The sequence below is a fragment of the Saccostrea cucullata genome, unplaced genomic scaffold, assembly GCF_032062105.1.
Source record: "Saccostrea cucullata isolate Sc308-1 unplaced genomic scaffold, CSIRO_AGI_Scuc_v1 ctg440, whole genome shotgun sequence".
In the NCBI taxonomy this organism is placed as follows: Eukaryota; Metazoa; Mollusca; class Bivalvia; order Ostreida; family Ostreidae; genus Saccostrea; species Saccostrea cuccullata.
In genome coordinates, this window is record NW_026928801.1 from 198225 (window position 1) to 225843 (window position 27619).

The 27619-nt window shown below is 32.4% G+C and overlaps 2 protein-coding genes across 2 annotated transcripts in view; one reads left to right on the forward strand and one right to left on the reverse strand.

Moving 5' to 3' along the window:
- The window catches only part of LOC134278748 (mucin-2-like), a 207945-nt gene that overhangs the window by 132182 nt on the left and 48144 nt on the right, over positions 1-27619 (forward strand). The gene's annotated exons all lie outside the window — the stretch shown is intronic.
- LOC134278740 (uncharacterized) lies at positions 572-10474 on the reverse strand. Its single transcript, XM_062761030.1, has 8 exons — positions 10250-10474; positions 9579-9887; positions 7717-7998; positions 6622-6918; positions 5884-6171; positions 5504-5788; positions 1057-1173; positions 572-928 (listed from the first exon to the last, which is right to left on the reverse strand). The coding sequence occupies exons 1-8, from the start codon at positions 10389-10391 to the stop codon at positions 672-674; spliced, it is 1977 nt and encodes a 658-aa protein (XP_062617014.1). The 5' UTR covers positions 10392-10474; the 3' UTR covers positions 572-671.

Genomic DNA, 27619 nt, shown 5'->3' on the forward strand with positions numbered 1-27619 from the left:
ATGTCTATATATGATTTGTACACCTCTTCCAAAACAATTTTTTATGAAAAAAAAAAAAATCTGGAATTTATGTTTTATAATTTTTGTTCATTTTTATTTGAATTATGCAATTTTTTTTTTTTTAAATTCGATATCTTTTCAAAACCCCTGGTAAGTCATGCTGATTTTTTGTCTAATAACATGTAATGATATTATAAGTTTAAATTTAGAGTATCTTGGAAAATTATCAGTAGGTAATAAGGTACGTTGCGTATGTCCTTAAGCCACCCAGGAGAGTTCTTCACTGTTAATTTATTGGACAATTGCAAGAAAAAGTGTAAATTTTAAATTATAAATTTTACTTTTATAATACAAAAGCATAATTATGCTGTTTTCAAATTTTATTTCATAATGTACATTACAAATAAATTTACATAAAATCAATGAAATATACATGAACATCAGCGGGTCTGTTAATCTCATAATCGTAAAAATGTTTTTTGCTATATATTAAAAAAAAGACAGTTCTTTCTGAATATATATATAACTCATTAATTTGTGAATAAGTATTTTTTTTTTCCTCTCCACGCTGTTGACTGGATCTTCTTAGGGATTTCCTTGTCGGTTTGGGATTTTCTTGTCGGTTAGGGATTTCCTTGTCGGTTTGGGATTTCCTTGTCGGTTTGAGATTTTCAAAGAGATTTCTTTGTTGACTGGAGATTTTCATAGATATTTCCTTGATCTTTGTTGTCATTACTACGGCCCATCATAAACTGTCCAGACTTGGTCTTTTGGGTTTTCTCCGGTTCTCCAAAAGGCAGAGTTTCGTATTCACCACTACTTCCCCCTACTTCACGTGGTTCTAATGTATTATCATACGTCGGTGGATTCTCTGTGTTCACTGTCTGTTCACCAACTTGTGGCTGAGTAGTTTGTCTTCCGTATGGGGCTATTTAAAAATTTCACAACGTCTTATGGAATAATGATAAATCATTGATCAACTCTATCAGAGCGGAATAAAATGTAAAATGATATTCATTGTAATTATAATCCTTTATCGCCTTACAAAATACTTACATTTCCGTATGATTATAACCACGGTCACCAATATCGACATAAAAGCGAGAGCACCAATGAAGGAAATCCAGACCTCCCGTTGTATCAGTACTGACACTGGAAAGCTTGATTTTACTTCTGTAATGTTTAAAAAAAAATCAAAATGCATTACATCCCCATAGAAAACAATCATGAAACACATGGAGATAACGAACCGTATTCAAGATCAAAAGTCCGTAAAACAATACAAAATAGAAGCAGAGCCCAAACTGACCTCAAAAACATCAGAGGTGGGGTCATTTTCAACAAAATATGAACATTTATATTGTATTTTTACCTTTAAAAAATTCTCTTATTTTAAATTATACTAGGTTATATTCCATCTTGAACATAGATATTTTATATTCTTCTTATTCTTCATTGCACATATATATTTGTTTAAGAGTTCATATAATAAAAACTTAAAATAAATACTGTATACAGGCATTTTCGCCACCATTTCATTTCGCCTCTTTCACAAAGGTCACTATAGTGGGCGAATTTAAGACATTATGAATTCAAAGAGGTCAGTACCTGGAATTCTTATTCAGAGCTCTGAATACTAGAATGCGAATTTAAAAGGGGCGATTACAAGGCCATAACTAGGTTCAAATATTTAGTGAGGCAAGGCTCCTGGGCATTCCTAGTCCCAGACGGCACAAGGATAGTACCTGATGGCCAGTGGTGGGGGTTTCCAGGGGTAGGGGGATCATGAAACATGCATGGGTATTAGAAAATGAAACATTTAATCTTGGAAAGTTTTTACGTTTTGAATTATCGTCCGCATGGCGCAGTGGTTAGAGTGTGTGCTCTAGAATCGCAGACTAAGGAGTTGATCCTTACATCGCGGGTTTGAATCCCACTGCGGGATGGTAGAGACCGGTCCTTCTTCTATGTCACAGTAAGTGATGTCACAAAAAAGATCTCTCAGTGTTCATTCATCTTCAGTGACCCTGAAAGCCCACTACAGGATTTAAAACTTGCAGTCCTCAAATGGCGAGTAGTGATGTCTCAATGTGAACATGGTGAATGAGAAGTTCTTAGAAGGGGTGTTAAACAATCAAACAATTTACAAAACAAACATTTGGAATTATTTTTACATGTGTTCTTAATGAAAATAAGGCACCTGGCTTGGGGGCCATAAAACTTAGACGAGCTCACTTTTGATCTCAATCTCACTTTTTCCAAAGGAATATATAGTGGAAAAGTGAGACTGAGATCAAAAGTGAGCTCGTCTAAGTTTTATTGCCCCCAGGCCTGGTGAGATTCAAACAAAGTTGAAATATTAACACTAAGACCCACATAACTCATGAGTTCAAGGTAAAACTTTTTCACTTTTCAGAAAACTCAAAAGAAACTATTGAGACATTTGCCTCACTTGCCTCAATGGAAGTTACGGCCCTGGCAAAACAGTTTGTTGATGGTAAAAAGCGAAAATAACAAGTGGCGAGAATAAATATGTACGAGGGGTGATCAAAAGGTTGGCGAACTAATTGAATAACTTCCATTAAAGAAACAATATTTGGTTTCAATACATCTCCCACCGTTTTGCTCGTGCGCGAATCACATGATATAGGCGTTCACGTGACCCCCTCCGTAGCGTCCTGTCACAAATGCTGAAAGATTTTTCTGAGTTTTATATTTCTTTCCATTTAAGTTATTTTTTATGACAAGAACAGTTCATTTGTCAGAAATGGTCAAATATTGGCAACAGAATGGGAGGATAAGAATATCCTTTCCAAAAATAAGCATGGCAACCATTAAAACCCAAATCTTCTGTCTCTGGAGAGACGTTTATTCAAGTCGGATAGAGAAAGGGTGCCTCCTTTTTATCATAATTAATAATTATGTTAAAAATCCAAAGTATATTATAACTTAGGTATTTAATAATCATATTAAAGTATTCAACTATTTTTCAATGTGTAAATTTGACGTCTTTGATAGCAAATTGCTTAATTAAAAAGACATCTCTTTTTAAACTTGCTTTCACCAGGCAACATAACAACTGTCATTTTTAACCATCTGCCTTCCTTCATGCTATGTTCTCATTATCACGATTGGCGCCACGATTGATATCGGGGACTCGACCGTGGACACATCGTAGTTCTCGTATAAAATCGAAACAAATCTTGTGTTCACTCGTGACTATCGTGTTGATCGTGAAATTTTTTTTGACTGTCAAAAATTTTTCTACGATTAACACGATTAGATTTTAATCGTAAACATCGCATCAAATCGCATTATATCGTAATTAACCTCAGCTGCATCGTAAGTAAACGAATCTAAACTGGCTTTCATATCGTGATCATCGGGATCGATCTCGGAAAGGACAAACACCCCGCTGAATGCCGATTCGTTGCGCTATCTCACGTTCTGTCACTATCTGTGACGCTTTGCGTGGCCCTACAGCTCACGTGCTGACACGGTATTTTCACGCTCAGAGACGATTTGATACGGACGTATAAGAGTAAACACCATTAGACACGAGTGTTAACGCTTTGTTGCGGAAAATCACGCTATATTACGAGTACTTAAGCTTGCAAAAATAACGGGAAAATTGAACGCGTTTCTTTCCCGATTGAAAAAAAAAGTCTGAGATTTGGAAAAATATTTTAAAGATGCCACCTAAAACAGGTACAAAAAAGAAAGAGGTGAAATTCTATCTTCTTCTGAACCTGAACCCGATTGACAACATCAGTGAAAAAAAATTAAAGATAAGAAATAGTTATACTGCTACTTTTGCTCTGGTTTGACAGCAATAACATATGACCATAGTTACACCACAAACATCACATTTGTGAAGTTGTCACCAACCTTTACTTCTGCAATTATTATTGATTGTATGTTTATGTTTTGCTTAATTTTCAATAGATAAAATATAATGAACTCAGTATAGCCAGATTTTTATATGTCTATCGCAGTACAATCGTAGCTCAAAGCGTGTTCTATCTTGATCCTGGTCGTGAAGGACATTGCAATGGACGTGATATTCTATCGTACATTTGCACAAGAGTGCGTGATGAACGTATTATGCCGTATGAGTACGTATTAAAACGTAGAAGATCCTTTCTAATCGAGAACTAGGATCGTGATATTCGTGACAGATCGATGTCCTTTTACGACTAAATCTTGATAATCCTATTGGAAGGTAATTCATCGTATCTGAACGGTAGTCAGATCGTCAGAGATCGCATCACATGAAATTTATCCATCGTGGCCATAGCGCATCAAAGCGTAAAAAAACGTATGAAAACGCACCTATACGCATCTCTTCGTATCTTGGCATAAAAGAAACACGCACGCTAACTCTCGATTCCCGCCTACATTTTGGAACCATTTAATTCAATATGAATTTCAATTTGGCCATAAAATCTTTGTTTAATACAAAGAACAGTTCTTTGGTAATTGATAAATCGTCTTATACCAGCGCTAAACAGTAAATTATCAATAATTCCAGCTCTTGAAAAAAGGGGGGTAGACGATATTTTCCACTGAAATCGGAGTTTCAAGCATCACCGTATTTTGAAATAGTCTTGGTTATGATTAAATGTTCCTTATTTCTTTTCTTATGTTTTAGGCAAATGATTAAAACATAAATATTTCAATAAAATATAATGTTTCAGTTGTATATCGCTTTGAAATTGGTGGAAAATAAGCATTTTTATCGTTTTTTGTCAATTAACATATGTTCCCCCCCGTGTCACACAAAAAGCTTTGGTATGAATTTGTGAAATACCATTCCTTATTACCTGTAAAAAGGAATTTTTGTGACAAGATGTTTTAAAAATATTTTCCGTTTTCCATTGATTTCTATAGTGAAGTTTTACCAAAATTTTAGAGTTATCTCTCTTTGTTTTCCCAAATAAGTAATGTTTTATGAAAATCCATATAATTATCTATAAAAAATATTAAAAATTCATCGAATATGTTAACTTTTGAAAATTGACTTGGAGGTAGGCGGGAGAACAATACTATCGTTCGCAGTTCTTCAATAAAAACTCTGCGATCAACTACGATTGATCTATCGTGACGTGCGTAACTTACCGCACGACAGTGGGAACGTAGCATTATTAAAACGATCAATCCAATCATTTATTAAATTTATAGGAAGTCATTTGTATTAATAAACTGTGTGCAAATTATTATACGCTACTTCAAAGGGATTTCTAAGATATACCGATTAATTTTACACTCGTTCGTTGAACGAGGACGACTGAGACAACCATTTTTCGTCACGAGTGACCTACATAGTGACGTCACAAACAAGGATCAAAACTTTATTCAGCATATGCTTTTTATAGAACTTTTATATGATTTTGTGTGTACAAATTTTTTTTTATCTAATCTGACTTGTGGTTTTGTAGATAAAGAGATAGTTCGCGAACTTTTTGATCACCCCTCGTACACAGCAAATGAATAAAAGGAAAACCTATTATCTTGATGTTTGCTAAATCGACGTCATCGGCAAAAAGAGTGTAGTTTCCAAGAAAGCTGTCATTATAGATGGGGATCGTACTGTATATCCAATAATGATAAAAATCTTTTCCTTTAGATATCTTGGTATAAAAAGACTCTGTAGGAACCAACCCCAGCCATTTGACGGAAATCGGCTTAGGATTGGAGATAACTGGAACCTCCACGGTAATGACTGTAGGTAGGTTTTCTACTTGGTACGTTGATTTGAACTCGAAAAGATTGTCTAACCGAGGTTTACCTGGAAAAGATATAGGTACCAGTAATGCATGAATCCATACCTCCGACTCTCTCTCTCTCTCTGATGTATTGAATGTATCAAGTACTAGTACTTACAAACAATATTTATAATGAATGTTGTAGATTTGCTTGGGTTTTCTTTTGACGTTCCTGTACATCTGTAGGTGTCTGTGTCGGCACACTGGACTTCCGTAATAGATGTGTAATTTAACCACTGATCCACACTGGTTTCGAGGAGGTGGTTCCCCCGATCCCTGCTGATGGTCACTGCTGGGACGGGATTTCCCTCCACGAGACACGATATTTGTAGGGGCTCATTCTCCGGTATGTCTGTAACATTAGCAGCAGCTACTCCATTTATATATACCTTCGGTGTAGACATATCTAAAAACATTTAAAGAATAAAACAGATATTTATACATTTATTAAAAATAGATAATCTCATGCTTTTCAAATTGAAATTTAATTGGTTAACGGATACTTTTGCTAATTTTGCATCAAAGATATTCCAAAAGACAATCAAAAGACCAAAATATTTAATTTTTTAAATCTTTATAATAATTTTAAAGTAGTGAATTGGATTTGTTATTAGAATTTTCTTATTTTGTCAAAAGCTTATTGAACACATAGAAACACAGATATCCATGTTAAGTATCAGATATATAGACAAGGTCCACGTTCATTATGTATTGATCATGCAATATTGCAGATGAGGTTTCTAGCTATATTGCAGATGAGGATTCTAGCTAATAGCTATCTCGATGGCAGGCAATTGACTGGTTAACCTAAATAAGAAATCTTACTATCTATTCAGCAAATCACAAAAACACGTACATTGAATGTCTAACTTTATTGTGATTGTTTCCATTTTTCCATCTAAACCTTCTGCAATACACTGGAACAATCCATGTTTGCTTCTGCGCACTCGTAGTGGCGGTAACAGCTTAAATGTTTGTCCTTTGGTTGTGATACTAACAAACTTCCCTGATGGGTCCATGTTTTTCCATTGAATGCTGCATGGTGGATTGCAGTCCACTGCGCAGGCATACGGACCAAAGATGTCATTTTCTTGTAAAGTTATGTTGCCGCTGATCGGTGGTGATATCTTCATGTCTCTTTCATCTGGACCGTCTGAATGTACTCATACATGTACACTTATTTTCCTCACATTACAATGATTTGCATATTATTAGACAATAACAGTATAAAGTCAAAATTTCAATAAATCAGAAATTGGATTGAATGTTTCATCAATTCAAAGGAAAACATTGTCATATTGAATTCATGTAAGGAAGCCCTATAAGGCAATTTCAGAGAAAAAAAGGGACATGAACACAGTTTCAGCTACCAAATTCCAATTCGTTTTCCATTTTTTAGTTTACAAATACTCAGCAAAGATATTTAAAATGGTGATCAAAAATTTGAATTTTAATTGCCTTAATTCGGAATTGAAAACATTAAAATTGATTTCTGTTTTTAAAAATCCATTGAAACTGTGTCCACGTCCCTTTAATGTTTCACGCAAAACTATTGCGTATTAATGAAAATATTGCCTTTAAACGCAAAAACTACTTCATTTTATCGCAAAGTTATTGCGGTTATACATCTTTATGCAAAAGATTGTGTTTTACGTTTAAACACAATATATAATGCGATGAAACACGAAAATTATTACGATTAAACGCAACGTTTTGCATTAAAACGCAATACATACATGTAATTATTGCGGTTTTACGCAAAATAAAATTTAACTCTCTTAACAAGCTTCAAAGGGCTTCTGTAGACATGAAAACACGTACACGTAATTTATCTAATACATTTTGAAATTTTGATAAGATTTTTGTTGTAAGATTTTTTTTTATCAAATATATATATAGGCTTACAAATGCTAAGCTTCTGTAAATTTTCTCTGAAAAAAAAACACCTTACAGAGTGGGATGATTTGCAGCCGCTCACTCTTCACAGACATGAGTGTTTCCTTTGCTTGACATGTCACATAGCTGTGTTTATCGCCTTTCTCTATGGTAAATCTGTAGATATTTCCCGTAGTTTCTCCCACCAGTGTGTTGTTGATGTACCACATGAATGACAAGGGAGGAAACTCTTTATAATAGGATGGAACTGAAGTAGATTTACTGAAGCAGAACACCGATGCGTTTTGTCCTGTTTTACGGGTCAGGTTTCCCGTTATCCTTGGTTTAGTTGGATTTCCTAGAAATAAAAATAGGATCATAAAAAGCGTAAACTGACCCAAACCAGGTTATAATCGAAATATTTGGCCAAGAATTAGAGTCATTCCTTATAATTCAATTTTAAAATAATTAAACAACTGTGGGTGTAAAATTGTGCTGCTTTTTATGAGTACAAATTTGCCGCTCAATAATACATCCCTAGTATAGTACTAGTAACGGAAGTGATATGAAACAAGGGGGGGGGGTAATAACTGAAACACAGATCTAGCAGCCATGATGTTTGTTTACACGAGGTAAGATCGAGATATTGTTTGAAGTTAAAGGTACATTTATTGAATCTGAAATTTTCTATGAATCCCAAGGACTGGAAATGAGGGGATTGCATGGATTCAGATGATTCAGCTGGTTTTCAAGGGGGTGTGTCCCCATACCAAACCAGGTTATTGAGAAATATTTTGCGTTCCTTTTTGGAAATCAAACAATGATAGACAAGAATACAAACAAAATTAAATTATTTCTCATTGTTCGATATACATGTACATGTGAGGAACTTGAGACACGTCTACAGTAAAACTAGTTTATAAAGTTATCAAATAAACTAACATCTCGGTGAAAGGAAGTTAAACATTTCCCTGATTCTTTTTATAGCGTTACATTTTCTTTTATGGGTGTACAAAATCTAATGAAAAGAATCTTGTGACTTCTTCAGAGGGTGATTTTCACTGTATTTTAAAATGAATCTTCATAATCAGATTAGTTAAATTAATATTAATTAAATTAAATAAAAATTAATTAGATTAAATTAATTGAATTAATAGACAATTGAGAATCAACTTCATGCAAAAAGAGTTACAAAGCATAAATTAAATAAATAAATAAATAAAAAAATTAAACCAAACCAAAAATGCAATGTTTAACATTCATTTTGCATGAGTATTTTTTTTTTTTTTTTTTTTTTTTTTGCACGCAGATGAAACAATTATTCCTTCTCTTAATATAAGACAAAATTAGTATAAAAACAAAAGTTTAAAATGTAAAGATTCTACTAATAATGGCAAAATTTTGATATACATGTTGCCAAATAAAGAATACCGATGACACTTTTGATTTTGCTAATGGTAATACTTTTTCTTTTATTATAACACATTTTTTGGCAAATGTTCCAATTTTACTTAATAATTTCAAAATACATAAATTAAAATTAGTAAAAAAAAAAAAGTAAAACGAACAACTTCATTTTGATCTAAAATTTCAACTTTGTTAACTTCAAGGAAACAAAATGGTCATATTTAAAAGAACAGATTGTTTGCACTCTCCCAACCAACTGGCTAAGTTAATACATGTATGACCCGATTTGATTTTTGTTAAGATCCAGGAAATGGTCCTTCTTTTTTTTTCTTTCAATTCTAAATGAAATTTTTATCATCTCATGAACAATTTTTTTTTTTATTTTATCTGAATTTATTTTAAAAATTCATATTTTTTTAAAAATTGTATGGTGAAAAAAAATTCCTACCTACATACCGATCTAATTTCATTTAACCTTGAGCCAGGAAAGGGCAAACAAACATTTATTTTAAAGACAGCCTAACTGACAACCTTTGACCACGAGAACCACGCCCCCTCCACACCAGGACTCGTTGTTTACAGTACACCCGGAATAGAATCCAGCATCTCTTGTTGTAATGTTCCTTATCTGGAGGCGTGCGTTTCCAAAGTCAAACGTTGATTTGGGATAGGCGTATTTCGATGGATCATATATTGTTATATAATCCTCATTTGCACTAAGAATTGGCCTTTGTAAATCGTCGTATGTGTGGGTTAATTCATACATTTTACTCAGAGGAAAGGCATCATTAGTCCAAGATATATTTTTCGTGTCACCTTCCTTAGATTCTATCACTTGAACTGTGGAAGCGTGAAATCAATCGATAAAAATTAGATTCATGTTAGGAGAATATTTCTCTTTGATTTTAAATATAAAAATTTTTGTATATGGGAAAATGGACGTCCTTTACATATTACAATACAAAAAAGCATCTCCTTATTTTCAAATATATAAAGAGTTTTCTTTGTCTAACTTGCGTTTAATTGAATAGTTTATTATCTTATATAGAAAAAGTGCTCAGAAATGAACGATTTTAGCAGTGTTTGCAATCCATACCAATTTTCTTACAAGTTTTATAATATTCCTTTGTCATAAAAAAGAAGAAAAAATCAAACGTACACAATGTAAAAGTGTAGCAATATTAATAGTTTACAGTAGGTACCTTGGATATTGTAAAAGACTCGTGTACCATTTTCCTTATAATCGACGACTCGGATTTTAGTAGAGTTATACTGCAAAATATCCTCTATAATGTATTGTTTTCCTGTAAATATCATCCATTCACTTTGTAGTGGTCTTACCATCAGATAAGTCAGAGACTTTGAGGAGCCGGTAGGAGTCAGCACCAGATCTCCGTTTTTATATTTTGCAGATAAATATAAGTTATTTTCTACTGAAATGAAACATATGGAGATAGCGAACAGTTTTCAAGATCAGAAGTCAATTATTATAAAACAATACAAATTAGGAGCAGATCAAACACGGATCTCCAAAACATCAGAGGTGAAATCCGGTGCCATGGATAAGTGATCATCCCCTGTCGATCGGTCACGTTTACCGTGTGCTCCTTGTCATGATCAATACATAGGGCAATACAATTACAATACATGTACAGTAAATACAATTAAATATATTTTCAATGATAATGATAAACGCGCGTTAAAGCAAGAGCAATACGAGGGATGTGTAGTTAATCTGACTAGACTGTAGAATAAATAACTTGCTGTATAGCAAGATCAGTACGAGTGATGTTTAGTTAACCTGACACGACTGACGAATACAACACGCGCTGTAAGGAAGCAAAATATTACTTGTAAATAAATACTTAAATTAAATTAAAACTTTTTTTTTATTTACAATCATTGGATCGGAATAAAGTTCAACCTCTCTAATGATTCAAATTCTTTAAAAATGGCAGAACAAATGCAATAAAATCAACTACCTATATTAATTTTTAAAAATGTTAAAATGTAAAAAGAGAAGACACCACTGAGTACACAGAGAATTCCGTATTTTATGTAGTGAAGGTCAATAGAAATGTGAATAAGAACATAACTTATGCATCAAAGTTTAACTTAGGTCTGAATCAATGACAAAGGTTAAAAAATAGGTATGTATAGGATGTATCAAAAGAATGAATACTATAAGCGTCTTCTATGGACACGAACCATTATTCAGCAAGACATGTTTGTTAAAAAATTATATATATGGCAATGTTCTTTTAGTATAAACATCTAAATTGAGTTTAAGTATGACAACACTGACATTATAAAAAAAACTTATTTTATGAACTAGTACTGAAACATATCACTTTCATGTTCTAAAATGCCTTTTTGTAAGATAAAACTCTTGACTTGTTTCGTAAAAGTACCCTTTCCTTTTGTACACTTAATAAAGGCTTGTAAAAAAATTCCAGTCCTTTATGCCATTATATTAAAAAGTGTCTATTTGTCATGTTTTCACATAAGGTATAAAAAAATCTTCATTAGTGGATGCTCTAGTGTTGCATGAAGACACAGTTGATTTTACAATAAAATTTTCTGTTAAGTAAGATGGCGCATAGCCATGGTATATATTATATACATGGTTTAACCTGAGTTGTCTTACCCGATCTTCTACATTCAACAAATTCGATGTACTAAGAACTTTATAGTTTATGGTATGCAAAGGGGATACATTAAGTATAAATCTTACCATTTTGTTTTGGCATAGTTGTAGTTTCTTTTTAAGTCTCTTTGATAAACCTGCATACCATGCACAGCTGGCATAGTCTATAAGTGACATTGTACAAGAGCAGAGCATTATAGCATTTTACTTCTTATATCTGAAAAACGGGCTTGTCTGTATAAAAAACGCAACCTATTGTTAACTTTTTTTAACAATGGACTCAATAATGAATTCGCCACTCAAAAATTGATCAATAAAAATTCCTAAGTATTTAAGTTTTTCCATAGCATGACCATTGCACTCAATATGAAAATCTTGAATATTTGTAAGTTTCTTTCTTGATCCAAATAAAATACATTCAGTTTTTCCCAGGTGTAGTGATAACTTATTATCTGCAAATAACCAGTTTGAACATTGTTTTAAAACAGTACTAAGTTTTTCTGAAATATAATCTACATTTTTATGTGAAAAAAAATTGCACTATCATCTGCATATAAAATAAGTTTGCAGTCAGGATCAATACTGGAAGCCATAGTATTGACGTAGATTAAAAATAGTAGAGGGCTTAAAATACTGCCTTAAGGTACCCCACATTTAACAACATCTGGGTCAGACATAACATTTTCTAATTGCACAATCTGACCCCCCTCCCCCACCCCGGGTCCTACTGCTATGCAATGACAAGTTCAAACATTAAATAAGATTTATGATTTATTTAAATCCTTTTGAAATCGATAACAATATATCAGTAATTATTTTCACAATAAAGGGGGTAGGGGTAGGAGAATGTTGTCACAAGTTATTACCTTTAAAATACATTAACTACAACGTCAGAATTTAATAAAAATGTACCTATATCTATTTCTATCCTTAAACCAAGTTCATTTTACACATATCAAATGTAAGATCAGGTAGTTTACTAAGGATCCCCAATGTCTGACTAGCACTGGTATTCATAGTTTACAATTATTTGAGTTATTATGATGCCTACATTCACAAAGTGAGATCAAGATCTTCATTTTTCTTCATACAGTTCACTCTCTTTACCTTATTTGAGAAAAGTACATACGCATAAAATATAAAAGCAATTTTACTTGGATAGACACTATATTTTGTTAAGAAATCAGAACCAGTGACGTTCTTAAATAAGACTTTATAAATGAATGATTTTAAATCAGTTATCTAGGTAGATATGCATATCTGTAGTTTTCTTCTTTTTTTTTTTTTTTGAAAATCTGCTGAGCACTATCTAGTGTAAGGGGAGGTTAATTATTATTCCACATATGTGAATGAATAAAATAAATGCCAGTGATTGAATATGTAAGCTTAGAGCATAGGCAACATTTACGTAATTGACATGAGAACCACTTATTTCCTATATTATATATTCTTCACCTTACTGATACAAAAAATAACCCGATGGTTTTTGGTATTTTGTACTCAAGCCAACATCCCCATCTCTTTAATGTTCATTAAATTTTGTTTGTCGCAAAAATGAATATATTGATTGATTGATTGATTGTATATTGTTTAACGTCCTTCTCGAGAATTTTTCACTCATATGGAGACGTCACCGTATGCCGGTGAAGGGCTTCAAATTTTGACCTTTACTCGGCACTCAGGGCCATTGAGCAGTGAGGGATCTTTATCGTGCCAACACCTGCTGCTGACACGGGGCCTCGGTTTTTAAGGTCTTATCCGAAGGACCCGCAACTTTCACTTGAAAGTGCCGAGCGCATGGCGAAGGAACAGTTGCTACCCATTTTTTTTCGACTTAGGTCAGTCGCGGCCGAGATGCGAACTCACGACCTCCCGTTCACGAAGCGAGCGCTCTACCGACTGAGCTACCGTGAACGGTCAAAAATGAATATAGCATCTAAAATTGCTGTACTATATCGCGCATTCCCGGATTAATTGAACAGTGATACATCTTTAAAACAACGCAAATTTAATATACTATTACAATTTAAGTGGGGAAGTCCGCCATATTGGATAAACACTATCACTTGCGTCTGTTCAGTGGACAGGTTATTCTCACGAGCAAAAGTACCAATTAAGCGCCCGCTCTGTTAAACACAGACCAGTGTACAAAAATTTACACAAACCTGTTGACCTGTAAAAAGTTATATTACATGTAACATATAGGAAATAAAAAAAAAATACATACATAATACATCTTAATCACATTTTGTTTTGCTTTATTAATTATTTTCAATCGCAGAAAATTTCTCTTGAAACCAACCATTGGTCACGGTAATGTAAAGACTTTAATTTCATATCAATTTTTATAAAATTAACACATTTTTACTTTATTTGTTTAGCTTTTTGTAACATTTTTTGGGAAAAAAAGTTAGCAGCAAAATAAATGCAAGGTGATTTTTTTGACACTGTAGCCACTGTATACAAAGTGCTATTCGAAAATCTACTTGATTTGGATCACTTGCTATATTGCTTTGGGTATTCTGATGCACAATGGGTAAAAAAGAAAATTCTGCAGGCAAAATATGGGTAAAAGTGACTTTAAGAAATTAGGAAACTTATTAAACTTTTGTAGAATCCATGTAACTTTATTTCAGGAAATTTTTTAAGTTGAAACATGTTAGAAATTCGGTACCGTTCTCATTTACTAAGTTGGAATGCTATTTTCGCTCATTTTGAATTATTTCAATTGTTCTTAATTTTTTCAAACTACATTCCGTTGTAAAAGTTTTTGTATATGTTTTCTCCTCAATTCACCCACGAAACATCATCTGATTTCTATACATTACGCTTTTTTGAGAAATTGAGCCATTCTTGTTTTGAGTGAATGCTATAATGTGTTTGCAACATATTTTTGCGATTGCTATATTTTTTCGGATCCTTTTTGTGATTTGCATGAAATCAAGATTTATTTATTTATTTTTTTTTGTTGATAAAATTATTGCGATTTTAACATGCAGTTTTGAAAAAAAATATTGGCATTCATAATCACAAGAGAAACATTTATCAGTCAAAAGAAGTTAAACAGAAATAAATAATTATAGAATTTGATGAAATGTGCAATCATTGCTGGTGTTTGTGCTATACTTGATTTGTATTTTGTCGCGATTGATACAGAAATGTTATGTTTCATTTGCCTAGAATACTTCTTAAAGAATGGTGGCGTATATAGGGGAGATATAATCCAAAGACACTTTCTCAAATTTATGTCATTAAATAACTTACAATGTATTGATAAATACACGTTATATATTTTCACTAATGTTTTAAAGGTATGTAAAAAGGAAAGTAAAGGCTTCACAAACTACTAGTATTTGCACTCTCTCCAAAGCTCATGATAGACGTGAGACTGAATGTGTTAACCTCTATACGCTACGGTGTCTTCTTGATGGTTGTGTGTCAGTTTGCTTTAAAAAAATGTTTTGTTGAGACAAATAATATTTTCCACCAATTATTTAATTTATCCAGGGTCGTTTATTTTTGCTTGCTTCTTTCACCCAACTCTTAGACCTTTGTTTTTATACAAATTCTGATCACGGAATGCTCCGTTTACTTGATCAATACGTAGGGGTCTCAGCGAGTGTGACCGATCAACAAGGGATGCTTACTCCTCCTAGGCACCTGCTCCCATCACTGGTATTCCGGGGGGTCGTATTTATGCCCTGCTCACATATTTGTATTGTTTGTAAATTTTTCGACATAAATCAATGACCATTATCCTCACTTTTTTAACATTCTAGAAATCGACTTTTAAATAGAATGGGTTCAGACTCCATTTAGAAAAAACACAATGGGTTTACTTTTCCGTAATATAAGCACAAAAATTAGGATAGAAACCTGACCCATTCATATTCAGAAATAAATTCTTATGGCTAAATCATTTAATATTAACGTACCCATTTACCACTAAATAAATTTAAAAAACAATTTTCAATCAACATGTCTTTCAGTACAATACTATCATATGAATCAAATATGTTGAAGATGACATTACCGACAGCATAGTTTTATAAAAATCAAACATTTCCGTCATAGAGCGGGTGATTGTCCTCGCCTTATATACTTTCTCTCTCTCTTTTATAAATCTATGATAACGAGATTATAATGCAACTTTTGTAATATTTCACCTATTTTCACACTATCATCAGATATCAGAACTTAAAGCTAAGAATCTGAAACAGAAACTGTGAAGATTAAAGAAATTCCAAAAAATATATAGCTACGGAAATTAATTGATTATCAGGGATATGCTTTGATTTTTATGAAAAAAGATCCATGCATTTCTTCAAGAAATGTGGTAACCGTTTGTTTTCTTTTTATTACATGAAAACATTTTTTAATATTCCATGCAATCTCTTCTTAACGCTTATTTGGCTTAACTAAAATTTGTAAATGAAAGAAGCGGCATTAAGATTTGAAGCTGAATGCGTTTTAATCATAATGTTTTCTTATCAAAACTTTGCGTGTACATATATACCACTAAATATTTACAAAAGTAGGTGTATATATCACGTCAAAGAGTTGAATTCGATTTTTAAAACTGTTTAAGATTTTACAATTTGGTAAGCGACATTAAATTTTTTACTTTGGTATGTTTTTGTTGATGAATGACTGTCATAAGTTGATGGAAAAAATGAGAATACCGGTATATATGGAAGAATGTAGCTTGTTCACCAATTAAGCCGACCCCCTCCCCAACCATAAAGTAGGCTTTTTGTGTCGGGATCTTTAAATGTTATGGACAATAATGTAATCCCCTCCCCTTCCCAATGAAATTTATGCTTGATCCATCCTTTACTCCGGAATAAAAAAAAATGGAACTAAACATGCATATCAATTAACGAAATAAAAACTTCATTAGAGTTGTTTCCATTAGAAAATAAAAAGATACTTTCACGAAAGGCCACACTACTTTTGCTATAATTTATACAAATACATATGTATCTAACTCACTGACTGAGCATAAAACGCTTAAGGTAAGCATATGACACATGGACCTCCTATGGACTGGGTCAATTTTGAAATGTAAGAGGAGTTTCGGGAAGAAAATATTGTACAAGACTGTTGTAAACACAAGGTAACGTCAATAAATTATTTTACTAATTGCACTAGGCCTAATTGCTATATGTAAACTCAAAAAGTATAGCTATCATGACAACAAAGATAGCCTTCTGGATATTTTCTACGCAAACCTAAAATAGATCCGTAAAAGTTGGGTAGGTGCATATTTGATGTGATTGTTAAGATATAAAGAAGACCTTGTGGTCAAATTTGATAGCTAACGTTTGATTAGGATTTATATTAAACATAACAATAAGTGTTTTATTGAAGTAATGTCAAGAGTCCATTCAAGTGGCAGATTAGTCGAAAAATGACCATCAGATGATTGAAAAACTCCTGCTACAGATGTTTAAGGAATGGTGGGTGACACAAAAATAATAATAATTTTTAAATATACCAAGAAGTCTCATATTGATTAAAGTAGTTTTATAATTAGTAAAAAACCGTATATAAAAGACATTTTTTTTTCAAAATGTGCAGACAGAAACTTTGAATGATCCAAACAAATATAGCTAGTGATCCAAATCAAGTAGATTTTCGATTGGCACTTTGTATACGGTGGTAACATGAATGAGAGGATTTTAAACCTTTGCTTTCATGTGCCCCATACGTAGCATGTGTAATATTGCAAAGTAATGTCAATTCAAAAGAGGATACCAAAAATACACCGAGGCCTTTATTCTGCGACGTTTGTAAAACCCAAGCGTCTTGAATAACGCGTTTCTTTCTTTCAAAGTAAGTCAACCATGCTTTGTTCTATATTTTAAGACCCATGCACTGCCCATCAACGGTATTTCTGTGTGGAAATTTGCCATAAACTGTATTCTCGAATTTGGTGTCACAGTTTCTAGCTGGTATGTATATTTCCGATTTGTTTTTAACATTATTTTGTTAGCTAAATGGTATCACATCGTTATATGCTGTAAGGATAAACATATCTGAGTGATCAATAATAGCATCATAATTGCATTTAAATCTGTTTATCCATCTATTTCAGTTTCAATCTCAATCTCCCATGCAGAGTTGTCGTTCGTTTCTCTCTCAGACACATCTGCAATGGGCTCACGTCAAGATTTTTGACATAACGTATAAAACATGATATTTGCAGGATTGTTTCAAATTAAATTAAAAGATATGGATATATTTAGTTAATATCTCAACTAATATCTCAAAACTTGGACATAAGCATAGAAATTGAATTATAATGAATTAAAACAAAGTTAAAGCACTATTTCTCTATTTAACTTTGTGATATACGCGAGCCAACGACAGAGGTGAATGTATGAGGCGATGGTAGAGAGTGTTGCAATCTGCGTAAATAATACTTTAAGTCTATTAAGTTAATATTAACTCGCTCCTCGGTAGTGAGCATTAAAACACATTCTTGTTATTCCTCTTCTTTCAAATAACTTTAAATTAGTTTCTTAAGTCTCGATGGACAAACAATCGCTGGTGATATAAAGATAAATAATCATGATGTCGTAACTGCAATCATATAAAACAAAAATCTTTCGAATATTAGGTGGCATCTGTCTATATATGGAGAGAAAATTTCAAATGTAATATTAAATCACTTGAATCGATATATTTTATTAGGCCCTATATAACATTTGTGGTATCTCTCCAACATACAGAAAACAAATATCTTCAATTCTGTATGAAGTTTGGCATTGGTTAGAGGTCAATACATGACCTAATTACACGGCGCAATGATCTCTACCGGTAAATAACTTACAAAATGACTTGATCTACGTGCTTTTCATGTATAAAAAATGAACAAAATGAACAAGTAAAATGATTATTATTTTATTTACAATGTAAACGAGTATTTCATACAATTTTTTGGCTATCGAATTAACCTGCGTACATAGAGAATATAGACTTAAAAAACTGGCCTAGCGTTTGTTTACAAGTTTTAAGTCACTTTTGTCAGCTGCACAGTCTCTAATGTTTATACTTATTTTTTGTGTAGAACTTTAGTTAAAATTCAACAAAAAACTGTAATTTTTTCACTAAATTCTACCCACGATAAGTGTGTAAATCTGTTGGAAAATAGGCCTATCAAAGCATTGCAATCACGCCACGAACAGCTGACAATCTCTTCGGTGTTGTCGTAGGCCTAGGCCTAACAATAAGCGGTCGCCAGTGTCTCTGTGTTTTTGTCATAAGTATGCCTTTATTTATTAAAATCGTAGATTGAATGTGTTTGATCAAATTTAATATTTTATTGCAAAATAACTGGCTCGGTCAAGTGTTTCCATCCATCGGATCCATCCCTCCCTTTCCTGCGACCGAAGTTCCTCCAACTTTTTATCATCGATCTTCGGACGTGTTTCTTGTGTCTTTTCAGCATTGATTATCCATTTTCACTAATAAAAATATTCCTAGACAACAATCTGTTCACTATTACTGATCACAAGTAGCCTTTCAGAAAATATTCCCTTAGAAACAAAATCCTTATCCTGATGAATTCGAAGCGTAACCGCCATTCAAGCCGATTTACACCTTGCGTCAATTTTCAAAATCTACGACGGACGGTTAGTGCAATAATTTATATTCTAAAATATTCAATTGTCTGTCTCAAAAGTATATATAAGTAATAAATAACAAGTTTTATAAACTTCAATGGGAATACGTGATCAAATCTGATGAGAAGGCCTTGTGCCTTCACAGGATTTGATCACGTGACCGACCCCCTTCAATTACCATTGAAATTTATAAACTTGTTATTTATTTCTTAAATACGAGGTGTGATCAAAAAGTTCGCGAACTAATTGAATAACTTCAAAAAAAAGAAATAATATTTGGTTTCCGTGTTGATTATTTTTAGAATAGTCCTCCCCAAATTTAATGCACATTTGCCACCGTTCTGCTCATGCGCGAATCACGTGATATAAGTGGTCAAGTGACTTCTTCCGTAGCGCTCTGTCACAAAAGCTTAAAGATTTTCCTGAGTTTTATATTTCTATCCATGTAAGTTAAATTTTATAACAAAAAGAGTTCATTTGTTGGAAATGGTGAAATCCCGGCAATAGAATTGGTGGATAAGAATATCCTTTCCAAAAATAAGCATGCCGATCATCAAAACCCAAATCTTCTGTCTCGGGAGTGACGTTTATTCAAGATGTATAAAAAATGAGTGTCCCCTTTTTATCATGTCTAATATGTTTAAAATTTAAAGTAAACGATATCCCAGGTATTTGATAACTGAATTATTGTTAAAATATTTAGCTATTTTGCAAACTGTAATTTTGAGGTCTTTGATATCCAATTGCTTAATTAAAAACGCATCTCAATTTAAACTTGCTTTCACTGGGCAACATTACAAATATCATTTTAACCATCTGCCTTCCTTCTTTAAAACATTCAAACCAATCATTCATTGAATTTTTAGGAAGTCTTTAGTCTTAATATACTGTGTACAAATTATAAGCTACTGCAAAGGGATCTTGAAGATATTCAATAAATTTTTAACGGGCAAGTAAAATTATGTCATGTTTCTGCGTACTACGTCATCAGTTTCAGTTTCAGTAGATATGGATTCAGAAAACCACAGAGTGGTGAACCTGGAAGTCAGATCACGACGTCACGTGATTGCGTTATATCTACAGTTAAATTGTTGAGTGATACATTTTAGTTATTATTAGTTACATAGTCGTTTAATGACAGGGTACGGGATGATACCTGGTAGTATATTTCATACTTGGCGAGGCGGAGCCGAGGTATCATACCATACCCTGTCACTAAAAGACTATGTAACGAATTTACCCAATCGATGAAAAATTTACGTATTATCTGTGGTTTAGAAATGTATTTCTCTGCTACATGCTTCATCATGCTTATACTGTGCCTATTATGGCGTCACGTTGTGTTTGTTACGTAATATATCGATCGGGTATAGATTTACAACTGACAGGGTGTAGATTTAAAACTGACCGGGTATAAGTAATCCACCTCCTTCACGTGACATGTTTCAACTAGTCATAAGCCATGATTTCACGGAAAAATCAACAGAAGTGAGGTAAATAATAAGATACAATACAATGGACTTGATATAAAGGTGACGACTCTTGACACTTTTAATTAGGAGGTAAAGCGAAATACAGTGTATAACAGCATGTCATTAGAAAAAAGGTCAAATGTGCATGCACCTTCCATCGTTTTATATTTAGTAATTTTATATGGTTTAAATATACATATACGTAAAAAGATTACAAAAACAATATGGAATCATTCCATCTAGCTGTCAATCTTGTAACAGGTAGTCTTTTGTATCACTTTAACTGCAATTTAGAATTTCTCGACTTTTTTCAAAATATGGTGGTATACCCCGTACTCAACGTTCTTTTGAAATAAAATTCATTGATTTGACAATGGAAATTAAAGTAGGAACCACACGTTATTTGCTTCAAAAACCTTATATTACATTTCCTGATATTTTCGTTAAGATTCATTGCAAAAAGCAACGCTTCATTTAAGAGCATGATGAACAAATGGTCACATTATTCTGTTTAACTACATCGTAGCCTCTGTTTAAAAAAAAAAATAATAAAAAACGTGTAAGCAATCTGTTCTTATATAAATTTTCTACATTTCTTTCTCTTTAATAACCATCTAGTCCATCTTGAAAAAATGATTGGCTACCCTTTCCCGACAGATTGACTAAGAATGGCCCGACTCAAAACTTTTTTTACGTTGCAGGTTAGGATATATATAAGATTTTTTCTTTTTACAATCTTTTGTGTCCCTTCCTTACTTTCCCTTAAAGATATCAAATGAAAACGATAAGATTTTTACGATACTAAATTAAAATATTTTATAATAATTCATTAATAATAAAGACATTAACACTATTGTCTCAAAATAATGCAGAACTGTTTTCCTAATCATTTTCTGTTCTTTAATAGCATACAACTGTTTTTCCTACTGAAATGGAAATCAACAATAATAATTTGATTATATGGAAAGTAGTTCTATTAATATCAAGTACGGATCTTTACAATGGTCAAATATTAAATGAAAACAAAGACATCTGTTTTGAACGGAAGGAAGTGGAATCTTTGAAAGAAGAACTTAAAGAATTGAAGAAACACGTAGGGGACCAGGAGAGTAGACTAGGAAACCTTGAAAGAGAACTTAACTCCGTGAAACAATCACTTCCTAATCGTAAGTGTACAGACATAATTATTAGCAAGTTCTAGAAATGAACATGACAATTATTACATAAATAGAAATACAAGCAGAACTTATGAGCTGTAGAAATCTGCTGTGCAATAGGCGTCACAATTATCAGCATTTTGTGAATTTTATATTTTTGAACATGTTTCTAGAAATTGTTTAGTTCGTTTGTTTGTATGTTGTTTAACGTCCCTCTCGAGAATTGTTCACTCATATGGAGATATCATCATTTTCCGGTGGAGTGCTCATAATGTTGGCACTCAGGGCCATTGGCCGGTAGTGAAAGATTTGTGCCTTCATGTTTAATAAACATGCTGCTAGAGACTTCAGATTAACATTGTCTGAAAGTAAATCTTGAGTTATTGTTTTCATGGTTTTAAATTGGAAATTCAACGTAAGATTTTTTTCAATACTTTGTTGTTTTAAAAGTTATTCGTAAGCACATCTTTAAGGAGGATCTTTTAGGGGCTGCTATCCTAAGCATTTTTTATTGTAATAAATTTATTTCTTGTTATTTCTTGTTAAATGTCATCAACTGTGCAATATATTCCTTTCTCGTCAATTTTTAAATAATCTATATATGAAAATATTTTATAATTTGAACTTTACCAAATGTTCCTTAAAAGTTTGAATGCAGGACCCAACCTCCTTGAATAATAGAATCATTTGAGACATCTTTATTCATAAAAAAAAAAACTGGATTCATGTATGCATTTATGTATTTCTTAGCAAATGAATGCAATGTTACAACGCGAAATGTAATAACAACGCGAAATGTAATAAACCTGGATTATTACATTTTGCGTTATTACATTTTGAGTCGAGATCAACGCAAAATGTAATAACACCAAATGTAATAACACGATTTTTAGATTATTACATTTAGCGTTATTACATTTTGCGTCGAGATCAACGCAAAATGTAATAACGTGCTTTTTCGTTGTTACATTTTGCGTTATTTTATTTTTGCACTGAAGGCAACGCAAAATGTTATAAAACAATATGTAATAAAACAAAATACAATTTTTTTATTGCGTTTAACAAAAAAGATCATAAAATTGATTCAAATATATATATAACCAACATGGGAAAAACGCTGTACAAAATATTTAGAACTAAAACAATGAGAATAACGCTAGGGCTGTTACGGACATAAATACATCAAAATGTATCGTTTTTCTGACTCTGACTTTAGTAATATTGAATACACTGTGCTATGTTGCAACGCAAAATGTAATAACAACGCAAAATGTAATAAACCTGGATTATTACATTTTGCGTTATTACATTTTGAGTCGAAATCAACGCAGAATGTAATAACGCAAAATGTAACAACATACATTTTAGGATTTTTACATTTCGCGTTATTACATTTTGCGTCGAGATCAACGCAAAATGTAATAACGCAAAATGTAATGACACGATTTTTGGATTATTACATTTTGCGTTATTGCATTTTGCGTCGAGATTAGGCAAAAGGCAACGACGCAAAATGTAATAACACACTTTTCTTCGGCAGTCAGATTCAGTACAATTTTCAATAGTGTAGTGGTCATTGAAAAGAAAATAAAACGCAAGGAAAAAATAGGTAAATGCAATTTTTTTACAATTAATAAATTTTGTAATATATTGATTTAATTAGCTACATGTAAAATTTAAAATTAGTTTAATTAACGTATTGTGTATAGGTGTTGCAAATAAGAAACGTGCATGTGTGGGCAGGGTTGTTGGGAGGTATTGACAAGTGTGCTTTTGCTTTTTATTTTACAGACAAATGCAATGTATCTTTTAAGAAACCTTATTTATTTGTACTGGCAGATGTAAATATAAAGCGGGAAGAGGTTTAATTATTGACAATGATGATACCATTCTGTTCCATGCAAATCACCAGCATTGCAGACAAGCAAAGACAAAATTTTCTCCCTCTCTCTCCATCCAATACTAAAATGGATTGTTTCTGCATGTCCACAGTAATACAATAATAAACATACGAAGTAAACACCCCGCCTTATCCCTGCCCTCCTCGCTTCACACACACATACACTTGTAATTTGTTAACCAATGTATACATGCCGAACATGCATATCAAGAGGTTTAATGAACCTATGATCAATCTTTGGTAATTGAATATTTGTTATTGGTTAGAAATTTAATAAGACTATCAAAAATATGCCGATCAAAGTTTAATTAATTCTGTATAATTAAGTACAGTGTCTTCAATATAACTAATATCAGAGTCAGAAAAACGATACATTTAGATGTATTTATATCCGAAAAAGCCCTAGCGTTGGTCTCATTGTTTTACTTCTAAATATTTTACAGCGTGTTTCCCACGTTAGTTACATGTATATATTTGAATCAATTTTATGATCCTTTTTGTTAACCGCAATCGAAAAAAATTAATTACGTTTTGTTTTATTACATATTGTGTTATTACATTTTGCGTTGTTTTCAGTGCAAAAATAAAATAACGCAAAATGTAACAACGAAAAAGCACGTTATTACATTTTGCGTTGATTTTGACGCAAAATGTTATAACGCGAAATGTTATAATCTGAAAATCGTGTTATTACATTTTGCGTTATTACATTTTGCGTTGATCTCGACGCAAAATGTAATAACGCGAAAAGTAATAATTCATGTTTATTACATTTCGCGTTGTTATTACATTTCGCGTTGTAACAGTGCTAAATTATACAGCTTTAATTTAACTTAATTGGCATATTTTTGATACTCTTATTAAATTTCTTACCAATTGACACAATTTATTTAATTACCAAAAAATTGACCATAAGTTCATTATTAGCTCTTGATATGCATGTTTGGCATGTGTACATTGGCTAACAAAGAAGTGTATGTGTGTGTCAAGCGAGTAAGGGCAGGGATAGGGTGGAGTGTTTACTTAGCATATTTATCATTGTATTACTATGGACATGCAGAAACATTGGATAGAGAGAGAGAGGGGTGGGGGGGTTGCTTGTCTGCAATGCAGGTGATTTGCATAGATCAGTATGGTATCACAATTGTCAATAAACCCTTCAGATATATATTTACACCTGCCAGTACAAATAAATAGGTTTTCTCTTAGATTCATTGCATTTTCTATTAAAAAAAGCAAAAGTACACTGCTACTGACGCGCGTTTCTAAATTGCAAAACTTATAATTTGAATACATTAATTAAACTGATTTTAAACACATGTAGCTTATTATTTCAATATATTATGAAATTCATTAATTGTAGGAAATTGCATGCATCTGTTTTTTCCTTTTGTTTAATTTCCTGTTCACCGGCTACTACTCTATTAATAATTGTACTCAATCTGGCTGACCAAAGAGTGTGTTATAACATTTTGCGTTCTTGCTGTTTGCTTAATCTCGACGCAAAATGTAACAACGCAAAATGTAATAATCCAAAGATCATGTTATTACATTTTGCGTTATTACATATTGCGTTGATCTCGACGCAAATTGTAATTACGGGAAATGAAATAATCCTCAAAAATGTCTTGATACATTTTGCGTTATTACATTCTGCGTTGATTTCGACGCAAAATGTAATAATCCATGTTTATTACATTTGGCGTTGTTATTACATTTCGCGTTGTAACAATGCAACCTTATTTCAGGCAGACGTATGGTTTGGGGAAAAAGATAAACAGAATAAATGAAAAAGAAGAAATTACTTAAATTTTTTCTGTCTATCGACTTTTGTTCCCAAAGATGAACAATGATGATGATGTTTCTGAACCTTTATTAAAATTTTCACAAAGCATAAACTCATAAGTAGTCCATTTGGGAGGGAACTGTGAATGCTTTCAAACATGGGAAAAGATAGACAAATGAGATAAAATTCATATTGAAAAACATTTTAAAATCGTCTCAAGAACCTCGACTTAATATTTTGGCATATTAATATGAAAATATTGTATGATAGGCAGATACATTTTATTCTAAATCATGTTAAAGTATAGTATACAAGTTTAAACAGCGCAACCTGAAGTGTTTTTTTTTATTATGGTTCAGGAGAATTATATGCAGCACAGTTAAGGTTACAGTAAGGAGGCGGGGCCTAATTTGTACGGGAAATGTTTACTATGACGTCACGTATAATACAAGGTCTTCAAAATACCACAAAATGAAATTATTTGCTATTTCAAACAGCTGGATAGCTGTATACTACATACAAACTTACTATTACATGCAGTTTTGTCGTTTGTTAAATCCCACACAACAGTTTATAAACGATGCATCGATCGCAATGCACTTGTCAATGTGACGTCATCTCGCAAATATGACGCAGTTTTTACACAGTCCTTGGCTGATCAAGTCACATTTTGTGTAATGAAAAATGTCTTTTGTTCTCAAATAAAATATTATTTGCGGTAAAATAAAAAGCCATTAACTTGGATGCGATGTCTATTTTAGTATTTTATTCATAAACTGTACGTGCATTCATCAGACAAGCGATATTGTCGTGTGTTTGTATGCAGATTCATTGAAAAAGTAAGGGAAGGGCCCTAATAAATCGATTTATTGCAAGGGCATACCCTCAGTGCATCCTGTCAAAATTTTACACATAAACTCAAGATATTTGAAAAGTGCTGCGAACCTCTTGAAATCTTGCAAATAAATTAATTATAGCTATATTTAATGTAGTTGAACAGTAAAATATTCAACTTGCCGTCCAACAAATTAAATTTTACCAATTAAAATAGGGAATCTATACAGGTTCGCAGCACTTTGCACAAACTACATATAGTGTTGAAAAGCATTATAAAATAAAGTAAGATTTTTAACTTGGTTATGCCCTTGCAATATTGAAATTTATAGATGACCTCTAAACTGCAAGTATAATTGCCAAAGTCATGTGACGTCAACATCACATGAGAAGTCTAAATAAAAAATCTAAATGTCTCCAACATGTGGATTTAAACCACATCACATTTTTTTAATATCAGTAAATTCCTAAAAAGATTCGCCAATCCTAATAAAGTATGTATTTTTTATCTTAAAAAATCGCCGATATTTCTATTTGTAACCTTAACTGTGCTGCGTAATACAATTCATATTATAATTGCAAGCATTAAATATTACTCTCGTGTGCATTGTGACAAATGGAACTCATATATAATGATGTGAACGACCAGATATACAGCCACAATCACCTTACTGTTTATATGGATAAAAGGCAAAATTACATTTTAATATAAAATAATTCTAAATTCTTAATAACTACATGTAAGCACATTTTAAAAATGAATTTTCATACAATTCTTTCACGATTAGGCTTTTTACTAATAATAATAGGACAAAAGAATATTAGTACATTTTTCTCATGTGAAGGCTGTGATGTGACCTTTCCCCCTTCAACTATGGCATCGACAACAACAGTAACACCAACAACTACTCAGGCACCAAAGTCAATAGGTAAAACTTTATTCATTTTGAATATTTAATCAGGCAGATGTTTGATTTACTTTACTTATTTCATATTGAATTACAGGTAGTAAAGGCGATGAATTTTTCATCTTATTTATGAAGAATAATCTTGCAGCTCGCGGGAACTTGAGTGTTTACATAACGACAAACAACGAAACAACAGTTAAAATATTAAAGTCTCCTCACTTAAATGCAAAAATTAAATCA

What these genes read in the sequence shown, in the direction of transcription:
- LOC134278740 (XM_062761030.1), bottom strand. Translation starts at nt 10,391, where the DNA reads ATGGTAAGACCACTACAAAGTGAATGGATGATATTTACAGGAAAACAA. An exon ending in GCTGCAAATCATCCCACTCT is followed by an intron (nt 6,919 to 7,716) that starts GTAAGGTGTTTT and finishes GAGTACATTCAG; the next exon opens with ACGGTCCAGATGAAAGAGAC. An exon ending in ATTCATTATAAATATTGTTT is followed by an intron (nt 5,789 to 5,883) that starts GTAAGTACTAGT and finishes TATCTTTTCCAG; the next exon opens with GTAAACCTCGGTTAGACAAT.